This window comes from Dipodomys merriami, unplaced genomic scaffold (assembly GCF_024711535.1).
Source record: "Dipodomys merriami isolate MVZ:Mamm:240054 unplaced genomic scaffold, mDipMer1.0.p SCAF_19, whole genome shotgun sequence".
NCBI lineage: Eukaryota > Metazoa > Chordata > Mammalia > Rodentia > Heteromyidae > Dipodomys > Dipodomys merriami.
In genome coordinates this window covers 11017681-11040793 of record NW_027203270.1, presented here as the reverse complement: position 1 = coordinate 11040793, position 23113 = coordinate 11017681, and the positions used below count along the sequence as shown (strand labels likewise).

The 23113-nt window shown below is 42.3% G+C and overlaps 2 protein-coding genes across 2 annotated transcripts in view; one reads left to right on the top strand and one right to left on the bottom strand.

Annotated features, from left to right (window-relative positions):
• Positions 1–9476, top strand: part of Atad5 (ATPase family AAA domain containing 5) — a 50886-nt gene extending 41410 nt beyond the window's left edge. Inside the window, exons 20-23 of the mRNA XM_070027246.1 lie at positions 4095–4267; positions 5727–6583; positions 7383–7541; positions 7645–9476. Of these exons, the coding sequence (XP_069883347.1) occupies positions 4095–4267; positions 5727–6583; positions 7383–7541; positions 7645–7723 (1268 nt within the window). The 3' untranslated portion in view covers positions 7724–9476. The remainder of the gene's footprint in view (positions 1–4094; positions 4268–5726; positions 6584–7382; positions 7542–7644) is intronic.
• A 2440-nt stretch (positions 9477–11916) lies between these two features.
• Positions 11917–21593, bottom strand: Tefm (transcription elongation factor, mitochondrial). Its single transcript, XM_070027250.1, has 4 exons — positions 21514–21593; positions 18913–19376; positions 15031–15180; positions 11917–13863 (listed from the first exon to the last, which is right to left on the bottom strand). Exons 1-4 carry the CDS (start codon positions 21542–21544, stop codon positions 13426–13428), a joined length of 1083 nt encoding a protein of 360 aa, XP_069883351.1. The 5' UTR covers positions 21545–21593; the 3' UTR covers positions 11917–13425.
• Positions 21594–23113: the final 1520 nt, after the last annotated feature.

Here is a 23113-nt window from a genome sequence, read left to right as displayed (position 1 = left end):
TGTTAAGGTCTTTAATCCATTTTGAGTTGATGTTGGTGCATGGTGATAGGCTGGGGTCTACTTTTAGTTTTCTGCATGTGGCTGCCCAGTTTTCCCAGCACCAGTGGTTGAAGAGGCTGTGTGTCTTCCACTGTGTGTCTTTGGCTCCTTTGTCAAATATCAGCTGACTATAGGTGGTAGTTTTATTTTTGGATCTTCTATTCCATTGGTCTTCAGGTCTGTTTTTGTGCAAGTACCATGCTGTCTTTGTTATTATGGCTCTATAGAAGAGTTTGAAGTCCGGCATGGAGATCCCTCCCATGTTGTCTTTTTTTCCTGGAATTGTTTTGGCTATTCTAGGTCTTTTGTTGTTCCATATGAATTTTTGAACTGTTTTCTGTATTTCAGAAATGTACGTCATTGCAATTTTAATAGTAATTGCATTGAATTTGTATATTAATTTTGGCAGTATTGCCATTTTCACTATATTAAGTCTGCCTATCCAAGAGCATGGAAGATCTTTCCATTTCCTAGTGTCTTCTTTTTTTTTTTTTTTTTGCTAGTTATGGTGCCTGAACTCTGGGCCTGGGCACTGTCCCTCAGCTCTTCAGCTAAAGGCTAGTGCTCTACCACTTGAGCCACAGCACCACTTCCAGCTTTTTCTGCTTATGTGGTGCTGAGGAATCGAACCCAGGGCCTCATGCATGCAAGGCAAGCGCTCTACCACTGAGCCACCTTCCCAGCCCCCTAGTGTCTTCTGTAATTTCTTTCTTTAAGTTTCTATAGTTTTCATTGAATAGTTCTTTTACATCTTTGATTAGGTTAATCCCTAAATATTTTATTTTGGAGGGGCAGTTATTCCTTTATTTCCCTTTCTGCTTGTACATTGTCAGTGTACAGGAAGGTGACTGATTTTTGTGGGTTGATTTTGTATCCTGCTACTTTGCCAAAGCAATTTATAATTTCTTTTTTTTTTGGCGGGGGGGTCCGGTCGTGGAGCCTGAACTCTGGGCCTGGGCGCTGTCCCTCAGCTCTTCAGCTCAAGGCTAGCGCTCTACCACTTGAGCCACAGTACCACTTCCAGCTTTTCTCTTTTTGCTTATGTGGTGTTGAAGAATCAAACCCAGGGCCTCATGCATGCAAGGCAAGCGCTCTACCACTGAGCCACCTTCTCAGCCCCATGATTTATGATTTCTAAGAGTTTGGGGATGGAGTTTTTGGGATCGTGAAGGTATAGTATCATGTCATCTGCAAAAAGGGATGGATAGTTTAACTTCTTCTTTCACTATGCGGATCCCTTTAATGTCTTTTTCTTGCCTTATTGTCCTGGCAAGGGTTCCAGGACTATATTGAAGAGTAGCGGAGATAGTGGGCATCCTTGCCTTGTTCATGATTTTCGGAGAATTGGTTGATGTTTTTTCCCATTAAGTATAATATTGGCTATTCATCTATCCTATATAGCTTTTTTTTTTTTTTTTAATTTTTTTATTGTAAAGATACTATACAGAGGGTTACAGTTACATGAGTGGGGTAATGAGTACACTTCCTCTTGAACATTGTTACCCCCTCCATTGTTTTCCCCCTACCATCCCCTCCCTCCCTCCCTTCCCCAAGGTTCTTTTTTTTTTTTTTTTTGATTGTGATTAAGTGATTACTTAATTTCCGGAAATTCACAGTATTGTAGAATAATGATGCTCATTTAAAGTCACAAGTTCATTCTAACTTTCCTGGAGCAAATTGTCTATCACAGTCTGTAATATATAACGGTGCTCATATGTTATATACCATATATGTGATCAGCAGCATGGGGATATTTGGTAGTGGTTCAACCAGATGAGTGGGAGTTCTTTGTTTCTTAAGTCCTGTTAGTTTTGTCATATCACCTAACATTTTGGATTTATCATCCACTTATCAGGGAGACCATGTACTGTTTGTCTCTTCGTTCTTGGCTTACCTCGCTCAACATGATTTCTTCTAGCTCCATCCATTTCCCTGCAAATGCCATTATTTTGTCATTTCTAATGGCTGCATAATATTCCATTGTGTATAGATACCACAATTTTTGGTTCCATTCATCTGGGGCATCTAGGTTGTTTCCATATCCTAGCTATTGTGAACAGTGCTGCCATAAACATGGAGGTGCACGTGTCCTTGTATATTGGTTCCTGTTGTTCAGGGTAGATGCCTAGAAGTGGTATGACTGGGTCGTAAGGGAGGTCAATCTTTAAGCTTTTATTGTTTTAAGGAATGCTCCTTCTATTCCTATTTTCTCCAGAGCTTTTAACATAAATGAATGTTGTATTTCAAAAGCCTTTTCTGCATCTGTGGAGATAATGATGTGATTCTTGACCTTGGCTCTGTTGATGTGTTGGATTACATTTATTTATTTACGTATGTTAAATCATCCCTGCATCTCTGGGATGAAGCCTACCTGGTCGTATGATTTTTTTTTGGTGGGGGGGGGGGTCTGGTTATGGGGCTTGAACTCTGGGCCTGGGCGCTGTCCCTCAGCTCTTCAGCTCAAGGCTAGCGCTCTACCACTTGAGCCACAGCGCCACTTCCAGCTTTTTTCTTTTTTGCTTATGTGGTGCTGAGGAATGGAACCCAGGGCTCATGCATGCAAGGCAAGCACTCTACCACTGAGTCACCTTCCCAGCCCCTCGTATGACTTTTTTTTTTGTATGTGTTTCTGGATTCTGTTAACTAGAATTTTGTTAAGGATCTTTGCATCTGTGTTTATCAAGGAGATTGGTCTGTAATTCTCTTTTTTGGTAGGGTCTTTGCCTGGTTTGGGAATGAGTGATATTGGCATCATAGAATGAGTTTGGGATAGCTCCCTCCTTCTCTGCTTCTCCTGAAGAGCTTGAGGAGTATGGGTATTAGTTCTTCTTTAAAGGTCTTATAGAATTCTGTTGTGAATCCATCTGGTCCTGGGCTTTTCCTTGTTGGAAGACTTCTGATTGTTTCCTGTATCTCGTTTTAAGATATTGACTTATTTAATTGATTTACTTCTTCTTTGCTCAGTTTGGGCAACTTGTATTTCTCTAAAAATGCATCCATTTATGCCAGGTTTTCTTTCTTTAGAGAGTATAACTTTTGAAAATAGTCTTTATAATTGTTTGGATATCTTGGGTACTTCTTGTGATTCTTCCCGTGGCATCCCTGATCTTGTTCATTTGGGTTTCCTCTCTTCTTTCCTTAATTGATCTTGCCAGGGATCGATCAATTTATTATTTATTTTTTCAAAGAATCAGCTTTTTGTTTTATTAATTTTATCTATAATTTTCCTATTCTCTGTCTCATTAATTTCCGCTCTTTAATTTGATTACCTGGCTCCATCTAGTAACTTTGGGTTCCATTTTTTCATGTTCTTCCAGCTGTTTTAATTGCAACATGAGATTATTTACTTGGTCTGTCTCTATTTTCTTGATGTGGGCACTGAGGGTGATAAATTTGCCCCTCAGGACTGCTTTTGCTGTGTCCCACAAGTTTCTTTGTGATGTGTCTTCATTTTCATTTAATTGTAGGAACTTTTAAATTTCTCTTTAATTTCTTCAATTACCCAGGTATTCCTCAATTTCCCTGTATTTGAGTAATTTCTGCAGTATGCTTTGTTATTGAGAACTTCTTGCTTGACTTTTGTACACAGCTATATCTCCACCTTTGGCTTCCCTGCCCCCCCTTTTTGGTAATTAATTAGAGGTAAGAGTCTTACAAACTTTCCTGCCCAGGCTAGCATTGATCTCAGCTTCAAAAGTAGCTAGGATTATGAGAGAAGCCATCCTATATTGTTTTTTTCCCTCCATAAGGCCAGCACTCTACCACTTGAGCCACAGCTCCACTTCTGACCATTTTTGCTGGAGATAAGAGTCTCACAGACTTTTCCTGCCTAGCCTAGCTTTGAACTACAAATCTCAGATCTTAGCTTCTTGAGTAGCTAGGATTACAGGTGTGAGCCACTGGCACCTGGCTTATCCTGTACTCTTAATGAAATAAATACATACTTGGAGAAGAATAAAATGGGGTTATAGATCCAAAAAAGATGTTTCATACTTTGTATAGTTATTTTTTAATTCATTTAAAATAAGTATATTTGCTTTTCTTTTATTTTGTAGAAGGAAGTAACAGAAATGTACTAATTTGCTCCAAAGAGGAACCTGATTCTAAGAATAAAAGTATTAAAAAGGGTCATACAGAACTTCCAAAATGTGATACTGGTTGTGCTGAGACCTTGTTTGGACTCAAGAACATCTTTTCCCCATCTGAAGACTTATTTTCATTTTTAAAGGTATTTTCAAAGTTTATTTGGGATACTGAAGTTAGATTTCTTTTCATCTTCCCAATATTCCATGTATTTTGAATCTTACATTTAACTTAATTTTCCTTAGTGTTTTTATATGTTAGATTCTGAATTCAACACATTCTACTGTTTGACTAATGATGCACAGATACTTCATTAAATGCACGTTACTGGAATTAAAATATACTTATGAATTTTTCAGATAACAAAGATAATTGAGTGATTTCTGTTTTAATTTTGGTACATACTAAATATTAAGAGCATTTAGTTCAAATGAGTCACTACTTAGGCTTGGAGTGCTGGGGATTGATGCCAAGGCCTTGCACATGAGGGCAAGCACCCTACCACTGAGCTGGCACATAGTCAGTATAGATGAATAAAACCTAAGGGTGAGCCAGATACCAGTGACTCATGCCTGTAATCCTAGTTACTCAGGAGGCTGAGATCTTAGGATTGTGGTTTGATTGTGGGCAGAAAAGTTCCTCTGAGACTCTTATCTCCAATAAACTACTCAAAAAGCCAGAAGTCAGGCACTGGTGGCTCATGCCTGTAATCCTAGCTACTCAGGACGCTGAGATCTGAGTATAACAGTTCAAAGCCAGCCCAGGCAAGAACGCCCATGAGACTCTTCCAAATAACCACCAGAAAACTGGAAGTGGCACTGTGGCTCAAGCGCTAACCTTGAGCTGAAGAGCTGAGGGACAGTGAGCAGGCCCAGAGTTCAAGTCCCATGACCGACCAAAATAAAGCTAGAGGTGGCACTATTGCTCAAGTGCTCTAGCCTTGAGCACAAAGAGGCTCAGGGACAGCACTCAGGCCCTGAGTTCAAGCCCCAGAATTGGTAAGAGAAAAAATACAGGGGCTGGGAAGGTGGCTCAGTGGTAGAGCGCTTGCCTTACATGCCTGAGGCCCTGGGTTCGATTCCTCAGCACCACATAAGAAAAAAGCCAGAAGTAGCCGGGCGCTGGTGGCGTGTGATCCTAGCGTGTAATCCTAGCTACTCAGGAGGCTGAGATCTGAGGATCGTGGTTCAAAGCCAGCCCGGGCAGGAAAGACCGTGAGACTCCTATCTCCAATAAACCACCAGAAAACCGGAAGTGGCGCTGTAGCTCAAGTGGTAGAGCGCTCGCCTTGAGCTGAAGAGCTGAGGGACAGTGCCCAGGCCCAGAGTTCAAGCCCCACGACCGAGAAAAAGAAAAGAAAAGAAAAAAGCCAGAAGTGGCGCTGTGGCTCAAGTGGTAGAGCGCTAGGCTTGAGCTGAAGAGCTGAGGGACAGCGCCCAGGCCCAGAGTTCAGGCCCCACGACTGGACCCAAAAATTTAAAAAAAAAAAAAAATACTAGTGAAACAGAAATTTTCAGATATAATTGGGACAACTTTATATTTGTATGGGCAGAAAAATGTTCAAAGTATGTACTAACATTTGTTTACTTATATTCACTATTCAGCACAAAATCACTACAAAGGAAGAATGGCAGAAACTCATGCAGATTCTTTCAGAATTCCATACGCGGAATGTAGATTTTTTATATAGTAATCTTGAGTTCATTCTGCCATTACCAGTTGACATCATTCCAGATAGAAAAGCTGTCTGTGGCTCATCAGTAACAGTGGATGCCAGTGCAACATCTGTTGTGAGGTGTCCTGCTAGGAAACAATCTGAAAAACAGCAGCCATTGAAGAAGTCACAGAAAAAGAAACAGAAAACGATGGTGATACTAGATGATAGCGACTTATTTGACACTGGTTTGGACTTTCCTGATGAAGCTATTAGCCTATCCCCTGAGTCTTACTCAAATTTAGAAGAAAGCAAAGACACAGACAAAGAAAGCAATCCTGAGACAAAGAAACTAAACAAGTGCTTGGAGTCTGACATTGAGACTATTCCTCATCCTCCTGAAACCCCCACAGAGAAAAACTCTTCGGCCCTTGTTTCTCATTGTTTAAATTCTCTCGCTGAGTTCATGGATAACCTGTCCTTCTTAGATGCTGTTTTAACTGATGTAAATGAACTGAAGGAATTTGGTAAAAATGACTTTCATTGGACAAGTGGAAAGGTTAAAAGTGGACTTTGTGATGAGTTTAGTCTCGAGAATAGTGATGGATGGACTTCCCAAAGCTCTGTAGAATTAAAAGCAGCTGCAGAAGCTCTCAGCTTCACTAAATGTTCTTCTACTATTTCAAAAGCCTTGGAATCCTTGAATGCATGCAAGAAATTAGGAAAAGATCCAACCAAAGATCTTACCTTTTATGTTTCACAAAAGCGCAACAATGTATGCTTTAGCCAGTCAGCAGCTAATTCAGAGTAAGTCCTATTTTTGTTTTTCAATAATAAATGGCAAAAGGGAAATCATTTTCTTCCCTACATAATTTCCCAAATTTCACAGTATTGTGAAACAAACACATTCTAACTTTCATGGGGCAAATTGTTTATCGTGGTCTATAACATTTATGAGTTCTATGAGCTCTGCAATACAGTTATCTCTTCCATATTGGGTGATATGTACATTTCTTTTTTTTTTTGCATAGCGTCAGCTGTTCCCTCTTTCCCATTCGTTCCCTCCCTCCCATCACTGCCATTGAGTTCATTTTGATCAATGTTCAGTGCAGCTGATGGGTCCCGCTGTTGTATATAGTTTTCCCTGATTCCTTCTAGTTCTATGTCGTCCTCCTGGTTTCCCTCCAGTGTGCACATATACACCATATATGTGATCAGCAGCATAGTTATTTAGTAGTGATTTGACCAGATAAGTGGTAGGTATTGATCATAGCAGATCTAATGATTGTTAAGGGAATCAGTTTGATTGATGGGAAGATGAGTCTAGGCTAGATTTGTGAAACCCTTGTATGACAGGACAGAGTGACTGCAGTTAGCTATTATATTTCAATATGGAGACAGGTGTGGTGAATCATGTCTATAGTCACACGACTGGGGAGTTTGAAGCAGGTTGGTGAGTTTGAGATCAGCTTGAGCTACAAAGGGAAACCTTGTCCAGGAAATTAATCTAGAGCTGTCATATAGTCTAGAGACAAATAAACTGATTTGGGACTGTTACATTTTTATTGGGTATTGACAAAAGTAATGTATTACTTTTAATTTACAGCAGTGCTTGGAAGAGGATAGCAGTCATTAAAAGTGTATTTTCTAGTCGATCTCTTCTGAACCTGGGTAATAAACAAGCTAGTATAATCGAATACTTGCCAACTCTTCGAAACATTTGTAGGACTGAGAAGTTAAAAGAACATGGAAAAAACAAAAGAAGGTAAACACCATAAATAATAACATGTTAGATAGCTATTTCAAGAAAAGTATTGCTTCTGATGAAAATATTAACTTTAAAATTTTTTTCTTTGTAATTTTGATAGGTTCCTGCACTATTTCGAAGGAATCCATCTTGACATTCCTAAAGAGACTGTCAATACTTTGGCAGCTGACTTCCCTTAATATACCCATGAACATCGCTTCTGGGCCTTTCGAGCAGGATAAAAGTGTCTTATCTGTTCTTGTCAGTTTGATATCTGGTATGTCCTATAGTTTTTTGGATCAAGGAGATGGAATAGTTTTCTCCATCCACTTCAGTCATATTGTAGAACCTCCCAGAATGATGCACAAAAACACAAAGCAAAGCAAAATGACTCATTGACAATGTCTTATACAGTGTGCGTGGTACTTAAGGTGCATTTTTGTACTATATTGATCTTCATGGAAGAGTTTTTCTTAATGTACATTTGAAACAGACTTTGTATTTTTATTACTGTAAAAATATTTAAATGAAATTTTTAAAATTGAATATATATGACTTTGTAAGTTTTTTAATGAAATTTTTGTATTATCTAATTTTGCTTTGTTGGTAATATGTTTTGTATGTGAGTGAACTGTTCATAGAAAATGACTTACTAGGATATTTCTAAGAATGTTCCATTGCTTCACTAGTCTGTAATTTTTCCCTTTCCTGTTACCCATAATCCACTCAGCTCCAGGTATCAGTGCTCTTTCAGTGCACCTACATGGTAATTTTTCTAAAGTTTATACAATACAAAATATAAAACTTCAGCCGGGCGCTGGTGGCTCATGCCTGTAATCCTAGCTACTCAGGAGGCTGAGATCTGAGGATTGCGGTTCAAAGCCAGCCCAGGCAGGAGAGACCGTGAGACTCCTATCTCCAATAAACCACCAGAAAACCAGAAGTGGCGCTGTAGCTCAAGTGGTAGAGCGCTCGCCTTGAGCTGAAGAGCTGAGGGACAGCACCCAGGCCCAGAGTTCAAGCCCCACGACCGACAAAAAAAAAAAAAAATATATATATATATATACATAAAACTTCAAATGAAATATTTAAGGAAGAAAATTGATTCATTTTGAAACAATAGCTTCCTAATAAGTTTATGGCTAGTATAACCCTTAAAATATATTTTAATCAGTGAATCATAGAATGTGGATAAAGTAAAATCAACATTCCAAATTAGTTTTCCTTTTAAAACCTCTGTATAGGGAATACCTTGTATATTTCGTGAAGTTATTTGCCTTGTAAATTTTCCTTGTACTTTTATGTCACCGATGTTTTACTTCATAAAGATCTTGCTACATCATTCTGAGCATACAGCTCAGTGGTAGGGAACTTGCCTAGTTCTGGCTTCAATTCTCAGCATAGCAAAAGAAAAAAAAAACCTACAAAATCTGATAAAGCTATTGATGATACTTTGGATCTTTTTTGGATAAGCTACAGTTCCTTAAAATGATAACAATGGAAGATTTTACTATAAGGTTTTATATAATGGCCATTTTCATTTATATTTTTGTTTTTGTAGTATTGGTAATCAAACCTAGAGTCTAGCTAGCATATTTTAGGACAGCATCTTAGCACTATGCTAAAACTATGCGAGCACTATGCTAGGTGTTTTTGTTTTTGAAACTGTTGATCAGCCTGGCCACCCTGGACTCTTAGAGGGAGTCCTACCAAGTAGCTGGGATTACAGCCATGAACTACAATATACAATTAGGGTTTTTTGGAATAGGCCTATTTTTTTACTTGAGTAATAAGGCTTTTATGTATATTTGTTTTTTGCAGTCAAATTATCAGGTATGTTTAACATCACTCCATATTTTAAAAGTTTACATCTTATAACAGCTATTATTCAGATACATTATCTGATGGATTATATTTTTAAACTCTAAAGGATCCTATTTCTGTAATTTTTAAAGTCATAGATGTGCATATTTACAAACAAATATGAAGAAGTATGTGTTACAACTTTTTCCTTTTTGAGTAGTATATTGATCTAATTAAAGGTTAAAAATAAAGGAAGGCTTCTATGTGGTATTTAAATAGGAGTTCAAGATGTCATCCTATAAATATGTAGAATTTATAGGTCCAGATGTAGGCTGCATCTAACAGATCTCATCCTGTATAAAAGAGAGTAGCTGGGCACCAGCTATTACATGCCTGTAATCCCAGCTACTACTCAAGTGGTTGAGATCTGAGGACCATGGTTCAAAGGCAACCGGGGCAGAAAAATATGGAAGACTTTTTTTTTTTTTTCTCATAGGGTTTGAATTCAGAGTCTCAATGCTGTCCCTGAGCTCTTTTGCTCAAGGCTAGTGCTCTACCACTTTGAGCCACAGTACCACTTCTAGTTTTCTGGTGGTTAATTGGAGATGAATGTCTCAAGGACTTTCTTGCTTGGGCTGGCTTCGAACCGCCATCCTCAGAATTCAACTTCCTGAGTAACTAGGATTACAGGAGTGAGCCACCAGCACCTGGCTCTGTAAAACTCATCCCCAATTTAATCAAAAAGCCAGAAGTGGATCTGTGACCCAAGTGGTAGAATGCTAGCATAAAAACTCAGGAATAGCACCTAGCACCCAGGTTCCAAGTTCAAGTTCCATGGCAGAGAGAAGGACAGGGAGAGAGGCAGGAAAACTAATCTGTTTGGTTTGGTTTGGTTTGGCTTTTTTTGCAATTGAGTTCTTCCTGTAGATCATAGTTTTTTTTATTAGAAACTGGTAATTCTCAACAATTGAGGAACCATACTAAAATAATTTCAAAGAACTATATTCAACTTACCCAAAACCCAAGAAATAGTGAAATACTTCTTTCCTTAATAGTGACACATTTGATACCTATATATTTTAGGTTCTGTTATAATTTGGGGAAGTTTCTGTCAGACTTTTGGGGGGGGCCAACACTGGTGCTTAAACTGTTTGGCACTCTGGCTTAGCTTTTTATCAAGGCTTGTGCTCTATCATTTGAACCACACCTCCATTTCCAACTTTTTGCTGGTGAATTAGAAATAAGAACCTTTCTGATTTATCTGCCTGGGATAGCAGTTAAGTGTACATAATAGTAAGTCCAGCATGAACACCAATGCCAGAGATTTGGAATAGCTAGTAAGGCAAGATTTCTTCCTTTATATATACATATGTGTATACATGTGTGTATTTATATGCATATGTATATAAATATGTAGATATAAATTATATATACATACATGTATGTATATTTCTGACTATTTCAATTTTTTCCAGAAGGTATATTTAACTTTTAACATAAAAGATATACTACTTTGATATCAAGACTTGGGTTCAGAATACAAGATATAATGGGTCTCTCAATTAAGGCAGATATAATGGGAAATTGAGAGGGATGGGGGAAAAGTGGTACTTTGTGTGTGCCATACCAAGGCTTGAACTTAGGGTCACACTTTTTTCTTTCTTTTTTTAGGGGGGGTCCGGTTGTGGGGCCTGAACTCTGGGCCTGGGTGCTCTCCCTCAGCTCTTCAGCTCAAGGCTAGCGCTCTACCACTTGAGCCACAGCGCCACTTCCGGCTTTTTTCTTTTTGCTTATGTGGTGCTAAGGAATCGAACCCAGGGCCTCATGCATGCAAGGCAAGTGCTCTACCACTGAGCCATCTTCCCAGCCCCTCTTTCTTTTCTTTTTTTTTGCTGGTCATGGGGCCTGAACTCTGGGCCTGGATGCTGTCCCTCAGCGTTGCCAGCTCAAGGCTAGTGCTCTACCACTTGAGTTACAGCCCTGCTTCTGCTTTTTCTGCCTACGTGGTGTTGAGGAATAGAACCCAGGGTCTTATGCATGCAAGGCAAGCACTCTACCACTGAGCCACCTTCCCAGCCCTCTCATTTTTTTTTCTTGCTCAGCATTCTTGCTAAGGGGTACTCTATCACTTGAGTCATGCTTTCAGTCTAGTATTTTGCTGGTTAATTGAAGATGGAGTCTCACAGCCTCTTCTGCCTTGGCCAGCCTTAATCCTCCAGGTCTCAGCCTCCTTAGTAACTAGACTTATAGGCCTGAGCCAACAGTTCCTGGCTAAAAAATTAATTTCATCAAATGATTGTATGTCAGATGATTTAAAATTAAGAAAATGAGCTGGGGGAGAAAAAGCCAAGTGAGAGTGTTAAGGTTCTAAGTACAAGCCCTAATAATGGCATAAATGAATTGGGGTAGAGGAGGGAAGAGAGAGAGAGCAAAGAAAAAAAGAGAAGAAAGTGCAAAAGAAAAAGGGCTGAACAAAAGATATGTTTGGAGTTACCAGATCTCTGCTGAAAAAATGTGCCTCTTTACTAGCCTTGAACTGAAGAGCTGAGGGACAGCGCCCAGGCCCAGAGTTCAGGCCCCATGACCGACAAAAAAAAAGAAGTGCCTCTTGCAGACAGTATGTCAAACCACATTCTCACTAGAAAATAAGAGTCTACAAAGTTATATTACCAGTTGTCTTGACTTTATTCTCATACACAGCACCCAGAAAATTCACTATTTTACCAATGTGGTAATACAAATCCTTAGTACAGGAGGTTTGTTAGATATTGTTGTTGTTGATTTATGTGTGTGTGCCTTGTGCCAGTCCTGGGGCTTGAACTCAGGGCCTGGGTATTCCCTGAGCTTACTAAGCTCAAGGCCTTTTCAGTTTATGTGGTACTGAGGAATGGAACAAAGGGCTTCAGACATGCTAGGCAAGTACTCTACTACTAAGCCACATTCCCAGCCCTGCTTTTAATTTTTTTTTTTTTTTTTTTTTTTTGGGTCCGGTTGTGGGGCCTGAACTCTGGGCCTGGGCGCTGTCCCTCAGCTCTTCAGCTCAAGGCTACCGCTCTACCACTTGAGCCACAGCGCCACTGCTGGCTTTTTTCTTTTTGCTTATGTGGTGCGGAGGAATCAAACCCAGGGCCTCAGTCATGCAAGGTAAGCGCTCTACCACTGAGCCACCTTCCCAGCCCCTGCTTTTAATTTTTTGAGACAGGTTCTTCCCATGTATCCCAGACTGGCCTCAAGCTCACAATTTGCCTGGGCTCCTCAATGCTGGGATTACAGGTGTAGAACACAATGAACAGTTGGCATTTGCTTCAAAAGGGAGATAACTTTATTGTTTTGGCCATTTGGGGGCATTTTGTTCCCTAATTCTTAATTAAATCCAGAAGGCATAGACTCTCATAAAAATATTTATTACTTTGGTTGGCTTATTGTGTGCATACTATTTCACAGCCAAGATTCTGACTTTATAAACATCAAAAATACACTAAAACTAGGCACCGGTGGCTCACACCTATAATCCCAGTTACTGCTCAGGCTGAGATCCCAGTTTGAGATCCCAGTTTGAAGCCAGCTCTGGCAGAAAAGCCCATGAGACTCCTATCTCCAGTTAACCACCAAAAAGTTGGAAGTGGTGGCTCAAGTGGTAGAGTGCAAAAAAGCTAAGGGAGCCAAGCACCAGCAGATCATACCAGTAATCCCAGCTATTCACGAAGCTGAGATCTGAGGATTGCAGTTCAAAGCCATTCTGGACAGGAAAGTCCAGGTGAATTTCTTATCTCTAACCATCCACCAAAAACCCAGAAGTGGCATTGTGGCTCAGTGATAGGACGCTAGCCTTGAGCAAAGAGCTCAGGGACAGCACCTAGACTCTGAGTTCAACCCCCAGTTCCAGCACATATACTAACACAAAAGCACTTAAAAGAGCTGGAGGCATGGTTCAGTTATATAGCACTTGCCTAGCAAGAAGTCCTGAGTTCAAGCCCACCAACCACACACACATACAAAATGTATTTTCTTCTCCACTAATATAGTTCCTTAGTACAGCTGGTTTCATGACTTTAGGATAAATTAAGCTAATAACAGCATCTGCATCAACCTCAGAGGTCTAAGGCTCAGTGTCAAAAACTGCTAGCTCGAAGAAGGCCACAGCTTGTAGTAAGGAATCGTACAATTCCTCCTGCCTGTGTGTGCCCGAGGATGAGAACATGTGTCTGTAGCCCACTATTTTGTCCGGTGGGAAGAACACGCGTGGCGCCTCGCTCAGCACAGAGTTGGACAGGAACTGCTTCACCAGCTCCTTCCCACTGGTCCGCGTGGAGCCAATCATCAGTTGGAAGTACTTGCCCACCTCAATGCGGTGCATGCTCAGCACACAGTGCTGTCCATCCTGGGCAAAAGTTCTGTTTAATAGGGCATACAGCATAGCTTCCGTGACATGAAAATGTAACAGTGCAGGAAACAGAGAGGAGTTCTGCATGGAAAGGCCTATTTTTTCTAGAACGTAGAAATCTGCTTTAGGCATCTTTGAAATGACTGAAGATATCTTTATAAAAAGAAAGAAAAAAGAAAAGTAAGCAGAAGTAATGCATTAAGTTTTATGCTTGGGTCCCCCTTTCTGTCCAATTTCTATTTAAAAATACTATAATGAGGTATCTACATATTCTACTACTGACAATTTTGAAATAATTGAAAGCTCTTTAGGGGAAGACCAGTTCTGGTCCTGCTTTTCTCAAAAGCAAGCCGAGCTGTTCAGTCCTCCCAACTAATGGTTTCTTCATCTGTAAAACAGGTGTCTAATTTCTAAAAATCTATTTTGGCTTTAAGATCAGACAAGTTAAAATTTATCTTTGGTAAAATTAGATCAACTACAGTTGGCCACTGGTGGCTCATGCTTGTAATCCTAGCTACTCAGGAGGCTGAGATCTGAGGATTGAGGTTCAAAACTAGCCCAGGCAAGAACATCTATAAGACTTCAATTAACTACAAAAAAGCTGAAGTGGAGCTGTGGCTCAAGTGGTAGAGTATTAGCCTTAAGTTCAAAAGATTAGGAAAATGGGCTGGGAAGGTGGCTCAGTGGTAAGAGTGCTTGCCTTGCATGCGTGAGGCCCTGGGTTGGATTCCTCAGCACCATATAAGCAGAGAAAGCCAGAAGTGTGCTGTGGCTCAAGTGGTAGAGTGTTAGCCTTGAGCTGAAGAGCTGAGGGACAGTGCCCAGGCCCAGAGTTCAGGCCCCACAGCTGACAAAAAAAAAAAAAAGATTAGGACAACAGCCGGGCCCTGAACTCAGGGCCTCATGTTCCCGCTAAGCTTTTTCATTCCAGGCTGGCACTCTACCACTTGAGCTAGAGCTCTACTTATGGTTTTTTGGTGGTTAACTGGAGTCTGCCTAGGCTGACTCTGAACTTCAATCCTCAGATCTCATCCTCCTAAGTAGCTAGGATTACAGGTGTGAACCACTGGTGCATGGTATAACATGGGTTTTCTCAACATCTTGCTTTTGATATAAAGGCATTTTTTTCAACTAACAAAAAAAAAAATCAAAAGTTGACAAAAACATAATACAGTGGGTAAGGAGTAAGTGCCCAATCAGACAAAGCCTTCCTATTTCCATTCCTTTTAGAATTAGAAGATTAAACCACAGAGAACTACAGAGAACATACAAGGAGGTACATAAATAACAGGCAAGAATTTGGAAATGCAGCTGTCTTACCTGTTCTAAATAGAATGATGATGGGTATGTTTTATTTGTCAACTTCCAACAGTCACTTTGCTGCCAGTCCAGCACTGCCAATTTACGATCAAGGTGAGCCCATGCAATTCTTCGGGTACCAAAAACAATAGATACGATACTATTAACTGCCTGAAAGAAAAGGTCTGGCTTTATTATAAGTACAAACATTTTAACAGGTACAAAGCCTAATCTACAAACTCAGAATGCTTACCTAGTTCATGCAAGTTCATTTACACTTTATGAGTGGAGAACTGCTGTTGCCAGGGTCTCTACTAGATAGTAAACAACAAGTAAACATAACTGTACATTGTAAGCAATGCCTCCAGGTAATGTGGTCTACCTGCAATCCCAATTACAGGTAAATGAGATGGAAATGGAGGCAGGGGGATCAGAAATTCTAGCCCAGCCTGGACAAAAACTTAATGAGACACCAAAATACAAAAAGGGTGGAGGGTGTGGTTGAGTGGCAGAATGCTTGGTTAGCATGCACCGGATCATGGGATTACTCCCCAGTACTCAAAGAAAGGGGTGGTTGGAGAAGTAGTTTAAGTGGGAGGGTGCACAGCCCTGAGTCCCACCCTAATATTGAGAAAAAAAGAAATGTTGCCATATAACAGTTACTGTGCGGAGCAGAAGTTGGGAGGTTCACTGGAGGACTGGCAGGATGAGTGACATGGTCAATGGGAAGTTACCTTCCCATGAAAGTATCGGAGTAAAGAGTGGGAAAAGGACAGAAGGGTAGGCACATTTTTGTAAGATTAACTACCTGGCTTTACCCTGAAAACTGCAAAGGGCCACCAAAGCCTGCATGGGGTGAGAGGCATGCACCCTCAGGCCAGGCTCCACACGTATTCTAGCAAATGGGAAGTTCTGAGTTCAAACATCAGTACTACAAAATTAAATAAACAGGCCTTCTAATAGGTAACACAGCAGATTCATCTCGGGAGATAAAATACACCTCTTTCCCTTCCCCTGTGGCTCATTAAGTTATTTAGTGTTTGGTTTTATTTAACTCTTTTTAATTTTTTTTTTGGGGGGGGGAAGGGAGTGTACTGGGGATCAAATCCAGGACTTTGCACTTGCTAGGCAAGGACTTTGCCACTGAGCTACATCCCAGCCCTCATTAACTTATACTGATAAATATACTTCTAGTATGTTCTGTGAACACAGGGACAATTAAGCAGGAACAATTTTAATTCTATCTCCATCTCCCTTTCAATGCTAAATAAATCACTGGAGAAGGTTGTGTGTGTGTGTGTGTGTGTGTGTGTAAGGTGTGTGTGTGTGTAAGGTGTGTGTGTGTACATGAACCTGTGTGTGTGTGTACACTCATGTCGTGTGCCTCCTAGGCAGGTGCTCCACTACTTGAGCCAGGCCCCAAGTCCTAGATAAGTATCTTAAGGGCAGAATAGCCATGGTGGCACAAGCCTGTGATCCCAGCACTTAAGAGTTAAAGGCTGCCGGGCGCCAGTGGCTCACACCTGTAATCCTAGCTACTGAGGAGGCTGAGATTTGAGGATCACAGTTCAAAGCCAGGCCGGCAGAAAAGTCCGAGAGACTCTTATCTCCAATTAACCACTAGGAAACTGGAAGTGGTAGTGGTACTGTAGCTCAAGTGGTAGAGCACTTGCCTTGAGCTGAAGAGCACAAGGATAGCGCCCAAGCCCAGAGTTCAAGCCCCACGACCAACCAAAAAAAAAAAAAAGAGTTCAAGGCTAGGGCTGGGCAGGTAGCTCAGTGGTAGAGTGCTTGCTTTGCATGCATGAGGCCCTGGGTTTGATTCCTCAGCACCACATAAGCAGAATAAGCCAGAAGTGGTGCTGTGGCTCAAGTGTCAAGTGGTAGAGCACTAGCCTTGAGCTGAAGAGCTGAGGGATAGTGCCCAGGCTCAGAGTTCAAGCCCCATAATTGACAAAACACACATACACCCCTCAGTGCCCAGGCTCAAGAGTTCAAGCCCCACAATTGACAAAACACACACACACAAACACACACACACACCCTCAGTGTCCAGGCTCAGAGTTCAAGTCCCACAATTGACCCCACACACACACACACCCCAGGCTCAGAGTTCCAAGTCCCACAATTGACCGAACACACACACACACACACACACACACACACACACACACTTGTATTTAGCACATTGAACCTCAAGCTTTAGTATGCACAAGCACTCCTAAACCACATACTCAAATGACTTTCCTGGCTGATAGGTATTTTTTTTTCCTGGCATTACTGGGGTTTGGACTCAACATTACTGAGGGCCTCATGCTTGCTAGTCAAGAAAAACACCACATGAGCCACACCTCTGTCCAACTGTTTTTCCGTTAGGTTATTTTAGGGTCTTGCTTCTTTGTCAGAGACTGACTTTGGCAATCCTCCAAAATAATTACTACAGTCAGCTTATTTGTTAAGATGGGATCTCAAAGTTAGATGGGATCTAACTTTTTTGCCTAGACTGCCTTCAAACTACAAATGGCCACCTTCCAACTACCTTGAATAAAAGTGAGAGTCACTATTAGATTTTTAAAAAAATTATTTTATGGCACATATTTTTCTCCATATAAACTGACTTTGAACCTAGCCTCCCTAATCTGGACATGCCGGCTATCCTAGCAACTCTGGATGATTAGAGTTTGAGGCCAGCCTGGGCAAAAAGTGAGACCTTACTTCAACAAACTGAGCACAGCAATGTGAGCCTGTAATTCCCAGGAAAAGTTCAAGGCCCAGCTGGGCATGGATGCTCAGGTATGTAATCTTTGCTAAGTTGGCTAGTAGAGATCAGGGGACTATGAATCCAGGCCAGTCCAGGCCTTGAATAGAAGTTCATGAGATTCCATCTCATAAATAAAACTCCTCCATGAAAAATGTAGATTAAACATGTTTCTCATCTACAGCAGAATTTCTATACTGTCTGTGGATGGACTTTATGACCTTTGCATGTATTCACAGCATTCTGTGTATATGTGATTGACAAATAGGTAGGTAGGTAGATAGATAGATAGATAGATAGATAGATAGATAGATAGATAGATAGATAATATAGAAATTTATATACATATATATTCTCCAGCACAACTGAAAACCACTGTTTTTTTTTTGGTTGGTCACAGGGCTTGAACTTAGAGCCTGGGTGCTGTCGTTGAGCTTTTCAAGTCTAGCACTCTACCACTTGAGTCACAGCTCCACTTCTGGCTTTCTGGTGGTTAATTGGAGATAAGAGTCTCATGTACCTTCCTGCCCAGGCTGGTTTTGAACTGTGATCCTCAGATCTCAGCCTCCTGAGTAGCTAGGATTACATGTGTAAGCTACCAGCACCTGGCAAAACCACTGTTATTTTAAAAAATGATGCTAGTATTGTTATAGGACATAAGGCATCTTTTCCTCTTCCATTATTGGGGCTTAAACTCAAGGCAAATTTTTTTTTTCTTTTGCCAGTGCTGGAGGCTTGAACTCAGAGTCTGGGCACTGTCCCTTAGGTTTTTTTCCTTACGGCTAGCACTCTACAACTTGAGCCACATTTCTACTTCTGGTTTTCTGGTGATTAATTGGACGTAAGAGTCTCATGGACTTTCCAGGCCAGGCTGGCTTTGAACTGTTATCCTGAGATCTTAAGTCTTCTGAATATCTAGGAAATTATAGGAGTGAGCAACTGGCACCAAGCAAGAGACCATTTTTATCAAGCAATGCTACACAGACCTAAGTTCCACCAAAATTCAACTTATATGCCTAGCTCCACCAACAAACCTGCAGAGCCCTGTCTTAATAATCCACAACCAAATGTCCCAAATAGTGCTTTATAGAGTAAGTTTTTAAAAATCAGGCAGTATAACAGTCATGAAGAGGAATGGTGTATACCTTAAGTCTCTCTCTTTCTACATCTGGTTTGATGAGTTTTCCAAGTTGCCGTTTTTCCTGTAAATTTCTTTTTTCCTTTCTGGTCTCTGGACAAAGAATGGAGTTACAAACTTGAAAAGCAGTTTTATACTGGAACAAGGGCACATTTATCAAACTCTCCAAATTCTGAAATGGCCCAAACTTTTCTCTGTGTGCAATAATATTGATGGACTTTCTTCCACGAAGCAATCTGAAAACTTCAAGTTCCTTAGTAGATGCTGTATTCAGTACATGCAAGATAGAAGCTTGCTGTTCTGCAGAGAAGAGCTTGTCAAGTGTATTTCCCAACTGCTTTGCATTTTCATCACAAGCAGCAACACTGGGAATAACTTGCTCAGGTAGAGTGGATTTTTTCCGATAGCAGAAACTATGTAGGGCCTGAGATAAGGATGACTGAAGTAGGACTGGAAAGCATCTCCACCTCCCTAGAGGGAAAATTTAGCAAAATTTAAGTTAGAATAGCCTTTTTTTAAGTGTTAGTTGCAAACTTAACTAATCCTTTGCAAAGGCATATAGACTTGCAGGGAAGTTAATTTAATTTATAGTTTCAGTAGAACTGTATTAGATCATAAGAAATCCTCTTTTATAGTTTCAGAATGACTGATAGATAGACAGACCGATAGATAATTATCTCTCCAGCTTTTATTTATTTATTTTTTTTTGTCAGTCCTGTGGCTTGAACTCAGGGTCTGGGCACTGTCCCTGAGCTTCTTTGTATTCAAGGCTAGCACTTTACCATTTGAGCGACAGCACCACGTCTGGCCTTTTCTGCTTATGTCATACTGAGGAATCGAACCCAGGGCTTCATGCATGCTAGACAAGCATTCTACTACTAAGTCACATTCCCAGCCTACAGCTGTTTCTGTTGTTTTGAGCTGGTCCTGGGGCTTGAACTCACAATAGAGGTGCTGGCCTTAAGCTTTTTCACTCTACCACTGAAGCCACAGCTCCACTTCTGGATTTGGTGTAATTAACTGGAGATGAGAGTCTCATGGACTTTGCTGCCTGGGGTTGGCTGAGAACCAAAATCCTCTGACTCAGCCTCCCAAATAGCTAGGATTACAGGTATAAGCCACTGGCTCAAGGCTACTGGATATTATAGATAGATAGATAGATAGATAGATAGATAGATAGATAGATAGATAGATAGATAGATAGATAGAGAGAGAGAGAGAGAGAGAGAGAGAGAGATAGATAGACAGATAGACAGACAGACAGACAGACAGACAGACAGACAGATAGATAGATAGAGCTATATATATATTTTTACTTTATTTCTTTCTGTTGTGGGTCTTGAACTCTGGGCCTGGGTGCTATCCCTCAGTTCTTCAGCTCAAGGCGAGTGCTCTACCACTTGAGCCACAGCTCCATGTCCGCTTTTCTGGTGGCTAATTGGAGATAAGATTCTCATGGACTGGCTTTGAACCATGATTCTCAGATTTCAGCCTCCTGTGTGAGGCACCTGCACTCGGCTTGTTTTTTAGATTTGTAATGTTAATCTTTTTGTAACTGACACAGCTTAAGATTTACATTCACGTGTAGTTCTACTAGTTTCTTATCTGGTAGAACTAAAGAAAACCTGTATTTCTAGCAATAGAGGCTGAGATATGAGCATCTCAGAAACAGGGCAGAGCAGATAAATCTGAGGATTCTTATCCTCATTTAGATAGTGTGACTCCAGTGGAAGGATGACAGCCAGAGCACGAGTCCCTGAGTTCAAGACCTATTACCAGCACATACAAAAATCAAGTTTACAAGAGTCTTTTAGCCAAGTGATAGATTTTTTTTTTTTTTTTTTTTGTCCGTTGTGGGCCTGAACTCTGGGCCTGGTGCTGTCCCTCAGCTCTTCAGCTCAAAGTTAGTGCTCTACCACTTGAGCCACAGCGCCACTTCCGGCTTTTTCTGCTTATGTGGTGCTGAGGAATCGAACCCAGGGCCTCATGGATGCAAGGCAAGTGCTCTACCACTGAGCCACCTTCCCAGCCCAAGTGATAGATTTTTAAGAGTTTTTTCTTCTGTGCACTTTTCAGGATATCTACCACGACCACGTTTTTACAAGCAGGACAAACACCTCACAATGACGAACTCTGTAAAACCAATGAAAGTCACCCCACCATCGCCGCCACAGGACAAGGACGCGGCTGGAAGAGCACCCTGATCTCTGCGCGGGGGACTCGAGGACCACAGCCGCCCCATGGGCTCAGCCAGATCGCTCAACATTCGACCTGGACATGGGTGAATAAAATACATACTTTGCTTTCTTTCTTTGTTAAAGCTAGACACTGGTGGCTCACGCCTGTAACCCAACCTACTCAGGAGGCTGAAATCTGCGGCTCAATGACAGCCCGGGCAGGAAAGTCCGTGAAACTCTTAGCTTCAACGAAGAAGCCTCAAGTGGAGCTGTGGCTCAGGTGGTAGAGCGCTAACCTTCTGCAAGCGAGCTCAGGGCCAGAGCCCAAGCCCTGAGTACAAGCCCCAGGACCGGCACCATTATTTTCGAAGACACTGGAATCAGAGTCTAATGTTAGATGGGAAATTAACGCTGTGTTCCAGACACCCTACCTCCCGCGTGGAGGAGACACGGCAAGCTCATCTTCCAAGTTGCATTACTCCAGTCCCACAGCTCAACCTCCCGCCACTTCCTGTTCCTGAGTACTTCACCCAAAAGCGCCCGGGCCGGAGCTCTTCTTAAAAGGTTCCGGCTGAGGCGGAGTTCCGGGGTGGGTCCCATTGGGCAGTGAGAAGCCAGCGGCTTCCGGTTGGATGCTAACGCCGGAGCTGGGCGGGACTTCCTGGAAGGGACCCTGCCTACCTTGTTCTAGGCGAATAGATTGAAACGAGTACACGAATAATCAGGTCGCCGGGTACAGTGAGATAACTGCGAGGCGTGAGCTGTGTTAGAGCAGCCCAGCGAGGAAAAACAAAACAACAGACCGAACAGGTATAAACCGGTACCTGTGGTTCAGGCCGGCAATCCTAGCTACTCCCGAGGCTGACATCGGAGGATAGAGGTTCAAAGCCAACCCCCGTGGGAAAGCCGATGAGACTTCTAACTCGAATTAACTAATGAAAAAGCAGGAAGTGGAGCTATGGCTCAAGTGGCAGGGCGCTAGACTTGAGGGAAAGTGCCGGGCCCTGAGTTCAATCCCTAGGACCAGCGTGCGCGCGCGCACACACACACATACACACACACACACACACACACCAGGCCCCCCCCACACCAGGCCCTGAGTTCAATCCACACACACACACACACATCAGGCCCCCCCACACACACACCAGGCACACACACACCAGGCACACACACACACACACCAGGCACACACACACACACCAGGCACACACACACACACCAGGCACACACACACCAGGCTCACACACACACCAGGCACACACACACACACACACCAGGCACACACACACACCAGGCGCACACACACACACACACACCAGGCGCGCACACACACACACCAGGCGCACACACACACACACCAGGTGCACACACACACACCAGGCGCACACACACACACACCAGGCGCGCACACACACACACACCAGGCGCGCACACACACACACACCAGGCGCGCACACACACACACACCAGGCGCGCACACACACACACACCAGGCGCGCACACACACACCAGGCGCACACACACACACACACACCAGGCGCACACACACACACACCAGGCGCACACACACACACACCAGGCGCACACACACACACACACACCAGGCGCACACACACACACCAGGCGCACACACACACACACACCAGGCGCACACACACACACCAGGCGCACACACACACACACACACCAGGCGCACACACACACACACACACACCAGGCGCACACACACACACACACACCAGGCGCACACACACACACACACACCAGGCGCACACACACACACACACACACCAGGCGCACACACACACACACACACCAGGCGCACACACACACACACACACCAGGCGCACACACACACACACCAGGCGCACACACACACACACACACCAGGCGCACACACACACCAGGCGCACACACACACACACACACACACCAGGCGCACACACACACACACACACCAGGCGCACACACACACACACACCAGGCCCTGAGTTCAATCCCTAGGACCAGCACACACACACGTATAAC